Source organism: Dunckerocampus dactyliophorus, chromosome 10 (genome assembly GCF_027744805.1).
Source record: "Dunckerocampus dactyliophorus isolate RoL2022-P2 chromosome 10, RoL_Ddac_1.1, whole genome shotgun sequence".
Lineage (NCBI taxonomy): Eukaryota > Metazoa > Chordata > Actinopteri > Syngnathiformes > Syngnathidae > Dunckerocampus > Dunckerocampus dactyliophorus.
Window position 1 is genome coordinate 6,772,366 of NC_072828.1, and position 12,110 is coordinate 6,784,475.

The 12,110-nt window shown below is 48.4% G+C and overlaps 1 protein-coding gene and 1 non-coding gene across 2 annotated transcripts in view; one reads left to right on the forward strand and one right to left on the reverse strand.

The window, feature by feature from the left end:
* Positions 1-12,110, reverse strand: part of crocc2 (ciliary rootlet coiled-coil, rootletin family member 2) — a 58,409-nt gene that overhangs the window by 25,793 nt on the left and 20,506 nt on the right. Inside the window, exons 14-23 of the mRNA XM_054790472.1 lie at positions 10,460-10,642; positions 9,997-10,141; positions 9,775-9,921; positions 9,308-9,538; positions 8,300-8,493; positions 7,083-7,210; positions 6,670-6,839; positions 6,434-6,601; positions 5,348-5,482; positions 5,127-5,270 (exon numbers count right to left, since the gene is read on the reverse strand). Of these exons, the coding sequence (XP_054646447.1) occupies positions 5,127-5,270; positions 5,348-5,482; positions 6,434-6,601; positions 6,670-6,839; positions 7,083-7,210; positions 8,300-8,493; positions 9,308-9,538; positions 9,775-9,921; positions 9,997-10,141; positions 10,460-10,642 (1,645 nt within the window). The remainder of the gene's footprint in view (positions 1-5,126; positions 5,271-5,347; positions 5,483-6,433; positions 6,602-6,669; positions 6,840-7,082; positions 7,211-8,299; positions 8,494-9,307; positions 9,539-9,774; positions 9,922-9,996; positions 10,142-10,459; positions 10,643-12,110) is intronic.
* trnal-cag (transfer RNA leucine (anticodon CAG)) lies at positions 10,853-10,924 on the forward strand. The gene has a single exon. It is a non-coding gene; the product is annotated as a tRNA-Leu (tRNA).

Consider the following 12,110-nt stretch of genomic DNA (forward strand, 5'->3'; position numbering starts at 1 on the left):
GGGAATGCCATGGAGCCGGAACACATGGCGCACCAGCAGGTTAGCCGTCTCGAGGGCAGAGGGGAGTTTGGGAAGGGCGACGAAGTGGGCCAGTTTGGAGAATCGGTCCACCATCGTCAGGATGACTGTGTTGCCGCAGGACGGTGGGAGGCCTGTCACGAAGTCCAGAGCCACGTGAGACCATGGACGGGAGGGCATGGGCAGCGGGCGAAGGAGTCCCGCCGGAGCCTGATGAGACGGCTTGTTCCGGGCACAGATGGGGCAGGCTGCCACAAATGCTTTTGTGTCCGCGCGAAGGGAAGGCCACCAGAACCGCTGCGAGAGAAGGAACATGGTGCGGGACACTCCTGGGTGGCACGCCAACTTAGACTCATGTGCCCAGCGCAGTACCTCTGAGCGCAGTCCCGGGACTACAAACAGGCGCCCGGCAGGGCAGTTCTCAGGGCGGGGGTCGTCCTTGCAGGCCTCTTCAACCCGCCTCTCAACATCCCATTGCAGGGCCCCGAGGATGCGGGACTGGGGCAAAATAGATTCCTGGCGAGCCTCTTCGGAGGGAGGGGAGTGCAGTCTGGAAAGGGCGTCTGGTTTGCCGTTCTGGGAGCCTGGGCGGAACGTCAGTGTGAAATTGAACCTATTGAGGAAAAGGGCCCAGCGTGCCTGTCTGGGGTTCAGTCTTTGAGCGGATCGAAGGTAAGCAAGGTTTTTATGGTCCGTATGCACGATGAAGGGGACCTCTGAACCCTCCAGCCAGTGCCTCCACTCCTGCAGCGCCAGGACGACAGCCAATAGTTCCCTGTTGCCAATATCATAGTTCCGCTCAGCGGGGGTCAGGCGGCGTGAGAAGAAAGCGCAGGGGTGCAGCTTGTGGTCGGAGGTGGAGCGCTGGGAGAGAACTGCTCCCACACCGGTGTTGGAAGCATCCACCTCGACAAAGAATTGAGAGGCGGGGTCAGGGTGAATGAGCACGGGAGCAGAAGTAAACAGTGTCTTAAGCTTTTCAAAAGCAGAATTGGCGTCTGGGGTCCAGTGAAAAGGTACTTTAGTGGATGTGAGCTTAGTCAGAGGTTCTGCAACTCGACTGAAATTTCTAATAAACCGACGGTAGAAATTAGCGAAGCCCAGGAACCTCTGAAGGTGCTTCCTTGTTGTAGGAGCGGGCCACTCGACCACAGCCTGAATCTTGGCAGGGTCGGCTCGGAGCTGCCCCTTCTCCACAATGAACCCCAGGAAGGAAACAGAGGAAGCGTGAAAGGTGCATTTTTCGGCCTTGACAAACAGCCGGTTTATAAGAAGTCTCTGGAGGACTAGCCGGACCTGTTGGATGTGTTCCTCTAGGGTGGCGGAAAAAATTAAAATGTCGTCTAAATAAACGAAAACAAAGCGGCCGAGCATATCGCGAAGGATGTCGTTGATAAGATTTTGGAATACAGCTGGGGCATTAGTGAGGCCGAAAGGCATGACGAGGTATTCGAAGTGACCGAGAGGGGTATTAAAAGCGGTTTTCCATTCGTCCCCCTCCCGGATCCGCACTAGATGGTAGGCGTTCTGCAGGTCGAGTTTGGTAAAAAATTTTGCACAGTGGAGGGAGTCAAAGGCAGAGTCTAGTAAAGGGAGAGGATATTTGTTTTTAACTGTGATGTCATTAAGTGCGCGGTAGTCAATGCACGGGCGGAGGGAGTTGTCTTTCTTTTCCACAAAAAAAAACCCTGCTGCTAAAGGTGAGGAGGATGGGCGTATGAGGCCAGAGGCGAGCGAGGTCGAAATGTACTCTTCCAGAGCCACCCTCTCTGGTCGGGAAATATTATAAAGGCGTGACGCCGGCAGTGCTGCGCCAGGCAGCAGGTCAATGGGGCAGTCATACGGGCGATGGGGGGGGAGTGAGCGAGCGCGATCTTTGCTAAACACCTCCCGGAGGTCGTGATAGGCAGTAGGAATTACGGATAGGTCGATAGCTTCGGGGGTGGAGGAATGGGTGGCGGCGAGGCGCGGGCGAGCAGCCTTAAGACAATGAATATGGCAAAATGCGCTCCAGTTGAGGATAGCGGGTTTAGCCCAATCGATGTGAGGGTTATGCTTGAGAAGCCAGGTTAGACCTAACACGACAGGGGCTGAGCGAGATGGAATAACAAAGAACCTAGCGGATTCGAGGTGATTGCCGGATAAGCGTAGCGAGAGAAAATCAGTCTGACGGGTGACGTCAGCCAGAGGACGCCCATCGAGAGAGCGAACTACTTTAGTAGTGTGCAACGGAGTTACAGGAATAGAAAAGCGTTTAATCAAGGCTTCATCAATGAAGCAGTCGTCCGCCCCAGAGTCAATAAACGCCATGATGTCTATGTCCTTGTCGGACCAGGAGAGCGTACCTGGGAGTTGTAGGCGGCTGGCCGACAGCGTCGATGTGGCGAGTCTGGGAGCAGGGGCCGGCGCCGAGGAGTTCCTACGCGGCGGGCTGGCTGCTGGAGAGCGATGGCGGTCCGGGCGAACCGGACAGCGGGCGATGGGGTGATCGGCTTGGCCGCAGTAGATGCAGAGGTGCAGCTGGTGGCGTCGACTCCTCTCTGCCGGCGTGAGGCGGCTGCCTCCAAGTTGCATGGGCTCGTCGCCCGGGAGAGCACCGTGTGACTTGGTGTAGGAGTGGCGCACCCCGTCATCGTTTGTGGCGTGAGGAAATGTTGAGGGCGCCCGTCGATGGCCTTTATCCTCCTCTCGGGCGGCGAGGCGCTTATCCATCCGGACAGCCAGGGAAATGAGGTCGTCCAGGTCCGAAGGGGATTCTACAGAGATCATGTGATCCTTGATGGCGTCTGATAGTCCGGAAAAAAATGCATCCAGAAGTGCCGCGGGGTTCCAGTCACTTTGGGCTGCAAGCGCACGGAACTCTATGGCGTAGTCCGATACGCTGCGCCGTCCTTGGCGGAGACGAAGGAGTGCACGTGAAGCCTCGCGGCCTGGCGGCGTCCTTTGAAAGATTTGTTCCAGAGTTCGGGAGAAGACTGCATAGGAGGAGCAGACGGGGGATTGGCGCCCCCATTCGGCAGTGGCCCAGGCCGCCGCTCGTCCAGACAGGTGAGAGGTGACAAACGCCACCCGGGCCCTTTCAGAGCGGAAGGCCCCTGCTTGTAACTCGAAATGGAGTTCACACTGAGTTAAAAAAGAGCGTACGTCACCGGTGTCCCCAGAAAAGCGCTCAGGCCTTGAGAGCAAGGAGCAAATGGAGGGCGAGCCGGCGTCAGGGGCCGCGGGAAGGTCGGGGAGCGAAGGGGTCGCGTCGGTTGCAGGAAGGGGTGTGGAGGCGGCGCTGAGCTGAACGGCCGACAGGAGGGCGCTGATCTGGGTCTCGAGGGTTTTCAACCGAGAGTCCTGTCGCTCGGCCATGTTGGTCACACAGGCGCCCAGTGCACCAACCTGCTCTTCCTGCTGACCCATGCGATGCGCAAGGTTGTGGAGTGCTCGCTTGAGGGGGTCGGACTCCGCGGGGTCCATAATCCTTTGGTCGGATTATTCTGTTACGGTGTGGCGTGTGTTTGTTTGGACCCCAGATGCAGAGGCGAGGAGAGGCGCAGGTTTTTGCCAGAGTCTTTAATGGACGAAACTTGAACAAAAAGCGATGGTGAAAAACGTACCATGAGAAACAAAGACACAATTTACCCTGGCTGAGGCAGGTAGCTGCTGGAGGCAAAAAGTAATCGGCGAGAACAAAGCTCGGGCGTTTGGTGTAGCAGCAGGTTCAATAATCCGACGCCTCACAGCTGGCAGCACAGGGCCTAAGTAGGTCGGTGTCAATTGGAGTCAGGTGCGTCCAGCAGCTCCGCCTCCCGCTGGGAGTGTGGGGTCTGAAGAGAGAGGGAAAACAAGGAGAAGGCAGGAACCAAGCGAGGACATGGAATGTAACAAATAATTTAGTAATTAATACATTTTTAAAAAACCACGATGGAGTGACAGAGCAATGTTTGAACACGAAGTGGCAAGGCACGACTGTCAATCCTTGCTATATGAGCTTATGTTCCAAGATCATTAGCGAATGGTGAAAATCCACACATAACTGACGCACCCATAAAAATGGCTAACTCCGATACTCTAAATCCTATTAAAAGCCCCAAAAAGTCCTGCTGGTTAGCAGTCTGAGTTTAAACAGGCGTTCCAACAATGCTGTGTGCTGCTTTCGCCACACAGGGTGCCCCCATCTTACACTTGCATCACCTTCCACTTCTGTTGTTACGTACAGTGCACGTTTGCTGTATTGTATACGATGTACTGAGCATGCTGTGTTTCCTTGTGTTCTGTCCTTAGACATCAAATGCTAGCATATGATGGTATGTTCTAACAGAGTCTTTCGCGTAGACGTCCTCCATATGCTCCACTCCTGATTCAAGTAACCTTGGGTGTCTGGGCATTTGGGTCTGACCTTCACTGTCTCTGTCCCTCACAGGACCCCTCACCTCGCATAGGTGGTTTCTAACTAACGTTTCAGCATGAGAAGTAGACATTTTCTCTCGAAGCCGTCTGATCAGGTTGCATTGATTTCTTCTTACATGCAAGTTTTATTAAATTGTACCTCTCATTATTTCTCAAAGAACTTGTCTTGTCTCTCAACTATTTTGGAGCCAGTAGCAGATTTTCCCTTGACACATGCTTTACTTTTATATTTGTTATAAATTATTGCCAAAAAAAGTATATAAAAGTAATATTAATTTAATATTAATTAGAAATATGTATATTTTATAATTGTTAATCAATAATAATATTAATTAATCATATCAAACTAACATTTTTATTAAAATGCTAGTTTGTGAATGCTAAATCGCAACTAAGGATCTACTGTACTTTGAAGTTTTGAAATGTTTGTCTTTTCAGGCTCCAAAACAGTTGTCATATACAGCAAAGCCAAAAGGACAATTTTTATTCGCTTTTCACATGACAGCGTCACGCAAATAGCCTTTAAAGCTCTCTGGCATGAGCCAAAATCAACAGAGGTCTCTGCTAAATGGTTCCCCCTCACCCTGGCACTAATTGGTACAAACGGCCTCTCCCAGTGGAAGCACATCCAAGGCCCGCGCGTCCCACGCCAAGTCAAACACGCCTGACATCTGGTCCTCTTCTTTGGGACTTCATAAGAGCTTTCTCACCTCGTGCTGGGCGGCTTGGTTCTGTTGGCTTAGCTCTCGGACCTGCTCACGCCGGCCCTGCTCAGCGACCTCGTGAGAGTTCACCGACGCCTCGAACTCAGCTCGCAGCTTCTGTATCTCGTGCCGGAGGATGGATACTTCGTTCTGGAAAATAACAAGTTCACATGCGCAGTTAAATTTGGCAAACAAACCTTCCAGTGCACTTGATTGGTGATTTGGACCTTGTCCTGTTCTTGTTTGGTGAGCGCCTCCCTCCGTGTGCACTCCAGCTCTGAGGTTGCTAACTCCAGATCCTTCTGCAGACCTGACATCTTCTCCGCCATGGCAGCGTTCTCTGCCTCCTTCTGGGACAAAGCCTGATCACAAAACACACAAGAAGCATTCTCTGAGTTGAAATGGACTGAAGTGGATCTAAGCTTGTTATTTGCACAGACCACAAAGAATCATGGGGCACACAACTTCTTTTAATAAAAGACCTGTGAACTAGTTTTTGTTTTTAATAATTTTGGAAACATTTGTTGTCATAGCAACGACAGTGGAATCCTCTTAAGTTGGTCCCGTTGTCAGGAAAATGTGGTTTGTTATTGCACTTGTAAAATTTTTGTGTCCATTATTCCATTACATTTTACTTATATTAGTGCTAAGATACACAGTAATGTCACACTGACTTGCTATGATTATCTGCTTGAGGCTAGATGCCTCCTGTCTCCAAAACAAGTCCTCCAAATGCTTATCACATTATTCAAATAGCCTTGAGTCATATGAGGGCTGGCCTTCATTATTATCCCTAAAGTACATAACTACTGTCCAAAATGTGCACAGAGTTACTTACTGTTCAATGCAAAGTAAGCTTCAAACTAAAAAGCATGGCAGTATTAACCATATTCTATCACAGCACCTTACAAAATGCACCAATTTAACTAATGTTTTGTTAGATTGTTAGCCAATGACAGAAAGATTTGCGCAGGTAGAAAAGCTTTATTGTCTTCGTAGTCAAGACGTACAACGACATTAGTGCAGCAGCTATGTAAAGATAAGACTATAGAATATCGTATGAAAACACAAGAATCTAAATAAAAATATGCACAAATGAAGGAAAATGAAAAATCCTTTATTTTCACCCACACTACTTACATCTCTGGCTCAAGTCACAAGTAAATGTACAAACAAAGGCTAGTTTCAGTTTTGATTATGTCGACATAAACAGGTTCCACTGTAGTAACTTCACTAAGAAGGCCCAAATTACCGAAAACATAAAATGGCACTATTTTGTGTCTACAATGACTTATGAGACTTGAGAGCATCACCTCCTGTTTGTCGCTCTCGGCCTGCAGGAGGATTTGCTTGCACTGCCGCTGTACACGGTGCAGCTCCTCCCGTGCCTGCTGCACTTCCTTCTGGGTGCGGGATCCTGACTCCTCATAGCGAGCACGCAGCTGCTCCTGCTGCTCCGTCAGCTCAGCACACTGCTGTTCCTGGGGGGAACCGCCATCACATGAGCCCTCGCGCTCCTCCATCATCATCTTGTTTTGTCGCATCAAACCTTGAGTCTGCGTTCAGCCTCCAGCTGCTCTCTGTGATGTTCATCTCTACTCTTCAGGCTCTGTAGGGCGTTCCTCTCCGCCTGGACTAACTTATCCTCCAAGTTGCTCCTCTCCTGTGCAGCATAAGCAAGCTGGCGCTCTGCATCCAGATGCACCTGTGCAACATCACCTGGACACACAAGTGTGATTATTTACATTGAGATGATCCAGAATGAGCATGTTTGCTTTTGCCTTCATGTGACACCACATGGGATTCATGTGTAAAGTGCTGGGAAAATCAGCTCCACACATCCAGCAAGCCCAGCTGTTGAACAGCTCATACTTGAAATATGGTCCTCTGGTGGGCCCTTTGGAAGCTCCATGACCAGAGGGGTTGGCATGAGGCAGGGGGGTGCAGCGAGGCTCTACTCACGCGTCAAGGCCTCATTAGCCGACAGCAAACTCTGCCGCTCGGCCTCCGCGCGGTTGCACTCGGCCTCCAGGGATGAGGAAAGCTGCTGGCTCTCAAACAGGCTAGTCTCCAGGGACTGTTTCTCAGCTCTGGAAGGTTGTGGAAAAGACGTTTGAAGCATGAGGTGTGGAAGCTCGTAAACTCCAACGAGCCAACGAGAGCTTTCCATAGCATGTTATTTAGGCACTTTCATTACACATTTATACAGCCTTGAGAGAACCCAGCTTTTTTCTCGTTTGTAAGTTAGAGAGAATTTACACAAAAAGAAATTAAACAAAAAGTACTTAACTGACTTCTGCAAAGGCTTGCAAGGATGTTGGGAATGGGCCGAGGAAAGGACCCATTTCATTTTGATCTTGGACCCCTAAAAATTCACATTATAGGTGGTCCTCATGTTCCGATGTTTCATGGTTATGTACGCACTGCCAGAAATTATTAATACTGTACAAAAAAAAGACGAGAAGTAGTTGTGTGTGCACAACAGAAGAATATGCAATAGAGTCTCGCTACACTACGAAAGTACAATGTCACTTTTGTTCTTTTCAGTTGACTTTTTTCCCTTCATTATGTTTCCCAAGATGAAAGCATTCTCTTCTCAAGGAAAAGGAAAGTGAAAGTGAAAAATAAACTGAAATGAAACATCGTAAAACGCTCAGAACATGGCGATATCAACATCGGCTGCATGCTTGGCTTAAGTCGCTCAAACGCCATGACCATTGTGAAGGATAAAGATGGTATCTTTGAACATGTGAAAGCATCTGCTCCTAAGAAATGGACAGTGACAACTAAGAAGTGCAGCGGTCTCATTATTGTGACTTCCTCCTCCCAATATGCCTGTTTCTCCCTCCCTTGCAACGCCCCTTTCAGTGTGCAAGACAGCCACAGGAACAAAAGTAAAAAGTAGTTCACTTTTGTATTACTGTTTCATTTAATTCTTGTATTTAATGTTTTATTAGTGTATTTCACATGTCCTTTTGCATGTCCTTCTCACATGTGACTTCGCTATATATGTGTTCGCTATAAGTGCTGACGTACACTAAAACTCAATTTTAATTGCGGCACATAGACCTAGGACCTCCTGTATAATGTTTAGGAGTCTACCCAATGCCACTCATCCTCACCAGGGTGAATGCAACACCATCCAACCCCAGCAGCATCAGCGGTAAAGGCATACAAACCTGAGCACGAGCATCTCCTGCATAAGGTTGCATGTCTTTCGCTCCACCGTGCTGAGTCGGACTTCCAGGGCAGCCTTGTCCTTGGCCAGCTCCTCCCTGTCGGCACTGGCTTTCTTGAGGGCTGTGGTGTGCACCTCCAGCTGCTTGCTGCACTCACGCAGCTCCTCTGACGCGCTCTGCATCTGTCTGCTCACCTGCATACAACACACACATTTTTGACATTTCATTTCCAAGTAGTTTGATGGCTAAAATGAAGCACACAATGGGTGAGTTTATAATGGACCTGAGCAACCTCTAATATTTATTATATTTATCCCAGTGCAGCAGAAGGTTTAAAAAGCAACAATCAGAGTAATTTGATTTCCATCCAGGCTAAATTGTCATAGTAAATATTAGCGCACCACATCTCCCAGCTTGGTGTGAAGCAAACACCAACCTGGATGAAACCTGAGCAGTTGCGCAGTTTTTTTAACGCTGCGCTCATTTATTTTCACAGATAGGTTATCTTAAAGTGTTTGGAAGGAATTTGTCAATTTGTTTAGTTTGGTAAAAAAAAACTACCTGAGATCAACGTGGAGGTCCTGGTTTCACATTCAGGACAGATAATAAAGCGAGAGAGGATTCTTTTCATTCTTCAGCAGGCAAAGATCTGCTTTGGTTCAGCGAAGAATGAGAACACTTGTGGTGCAAATTTACGAGTCTCTCTCTGAAAGCACTCTGATCCTTTATTTATCTTCCTCACATTTGTGCATTAGGATCTCTTCCCTATTCCCTCCCTGGTGACTCGTAAAAGACAGACCAGGGCCATTAATACTGCGCTGGACTTAAGAAAATATGATAGCTGCGTATACTTTATCCAGATACATTTAAAGAAGACGATAATGATCGTCCACGTTATTTACTACCCAGTCTCCTTCTCTGCAGTAGCACAGTTTGTTGTGTCTTGAAAGACCACCAGAGACTGACAGATTCAGATTGAAGGACATCTCAGGTGGTGGAGTCTCAGACCTGAGAGTGCTGCTCTACGTTTCGGGCGTTCTCCTTCTGCAGAAGGTCCAGGTCTCCCTTCAGCTTGTGGCACATGGCCTGCAGGTGTTGGTGTGAACTCTCCAGGGCTTTCTTCTCTGTGAGCAGGTTCATCTTCTCCTGTTGCAGCTGCGACGCCTCCTCCCGGGACAACACTCTTTCTGCTTCTGCCTCCCGCCGTTGGTCACTGTTCTGCGCCTTCTCAGCTTCAGCCTGGAGGGCACATATGCCATCTTGGGTTGAGATTATAACAGTACCCATTCTGTTAAGTTGTTAAAGGGTAACAAAATAACAGATTTAGTATACACCACATGTTGGCAACCTTTCAGACACAGTTGGTCCCCCACATGCTGACAGTCATGTAAAATTGAATCGCTTTCACCAAGCAAAACAAAAAATCATAAGCTTGAACACAACCCTAGTCTGCATGTGACAGCACGGCCACTCACCTTCAACAGGAGGCGGCTGAGCTCCACCTTGTCTTTAGCCAAGCCTTCACTGAGGGCGGCCATCTTGGCCAGAGAATCTTTCAAATCCGCCTCCTGATTCTGCAGCTTGGTGACGACTGACTCCTGTGTAGCGCTGTGACACTCCATCTGTCGAGTGCACCATCAGTCAGACGCTATTGTTACACCAGAAGAGGACGCATGATACCCATTGTGGCGGTCTACCTTGCCAAGAGCCAAAGCAAGGCTGGCCTTGTCCTCCAGCAGCACCTCCTTCTCCAAAGTGACCAGACTCAGCGACTCCTTCACTGTCACCAACTCCCTACGTAGATCAGAGTACTTCCCTTCCAGCTCCTCCAGGCTCCTCTCGCTGGAATACATCACATTCTCTCACGCCATTTCATCATCACACATTGTACAAACAAAGCCCCTAAACAACAATCCATCTGGTTTTGAAAGCTGGAGCAACAAGGGCGCCAAAGGCCACATTGCAGAGGGACTTAGCTCCTGGCTGGATTGCATGTTCTACTCCAATTCTCAGCTAATCACATTTTTAACCAACAATAAAGCAAAATGTATCACTGTTGCATGACTGCAGTAATGCAATGAAAATGACTTTTCAACATGTGTTACTAATCTCAAGGCCAAGCAAGCTCAAAAACAATCATCGCCTCGTGCCCTCACGCACCCTCGCTGAGACTCTGTGCGCTGCTGTGTCAGCTGCAGTTCAGCGTCCTCCCTCTGCTGCCGAAGGAGGTCATGCTGCCTCTGGACCTCCAGCGATGAAGTCCGCAGGGCATCCAGTTTGGTGCGCAGGCAGTCCGCTTCCTGGTGCACTCCCGCCAAACGCTGCTCAACTCCGCACTTCTCCCTGAGACATAAATATCAATATAAAAACAAATTGGAAATTTCAGTTTACGCATGCACAAATGTAGTAGTGTAAAACTACTTGGATAGTCCATAATGGGGTTGCTTAAAGGATGAAGGTTTGTGAGGAAAAAACCTCCAGTCTCATGTTGTTGTTGTTGTGCCACTAGACTATAGCACCATTCAAATTGGACAGGATGCAAACTCTTTACAGGGCTTGTTGGTCTAGGGGTATGATTCTTGCTTCAGGTGCAAGAGGTCCCAGGTTCAATTCCCGGACGGGCCCTTCCTTTAAACCCTTCTTACCAAGTATACTGCATCGTCACGATTGGGTGGTTCGGACAAGAATGCACCTTACAATTGGGGAGGACGTTTGTTCACCTTCAACCTATTTGCATGTAAAATGGTTTGTTCAGGACATGAAGATGTTACTAAGTCATTATGTACAGGGTCGTTGGTCCTGGGGTACAAGATGCTTTGCGTGTATAGTTTGAGCACTCAACGCAAAGGTTAAATTCAGGCAAAAGGACTTTTCTTGTTTGTTGAAGACATTTCATCTTTCAAAAGGCTTCTTCAGTTCTAACCTGTAAACTGAACTGTAAAATGAAGACGTTTTTTGGACAAAAAATGAAAAGTTGAAGAAGCCTTTTGGATGAAAGGTGACAAGGTCTTCAACAAACAAGAACAGTTCGGCTGATTCAACCTTTGTGGTTGATCTGGATGACTGAGTATCTACAGACACTCTGGGTAGTTATGTTGAACAATGCAGTCTATTAGCAAGTCAAGGATCTCTGCTACCAGTTTTCAATGACTGGAAGCAGGCTACGGGAGGGCTCAATCAAGGGTTGAACACGGTAAGACCCTGTTTGATCCAATGTAAAACTTGCTGTGCATGCGGGGATTGTTGGTCTAGGCGTATGATTCTCGCTGTGGGTGAGAGAGGTCCTGGGTTCAAATCCTGGACAACCCCTTGAATTGAAAACTTGTGGTTAAGTATACTCTATTAATCATGATTGAGGGGTTTGGACAAGAATCCTGCCAGTAATTCAGGTGGATCTGAGCTGTGCTTGCTTACCTTCACACTGGGACTTCCTTTTGTGAAATCATTATGATAGAAAGAAGCCTTTTTCCTGTTGTGTCTGAGGTTGTTTGAATAGGGTTCTATACCACTGTACAGGGCTCGTAGCGGCATGATTCTTGTTTAGGGTACGAAATGTTTTGTGTGTATGGTTTGAACACTTGCAAAGGTGAAAATGAGGCAACTGGACTTTTCTTGTTTGTTGAGACATTTCACCTTGCATCCAAAAGGCTTTCTCAGTTCTAAACAGCTGTAAACTGAAGAAGGGTCTCTGCTGGCCGTTCTCAATGACTTGAGGAGGGCTACAGGAGGATTCGGTCAAGGGCTGAACACCATAAGACCCTATTTGATCCACTGTAAAAGTTTATAGGGTTCTATACCCTTGCACAGGACT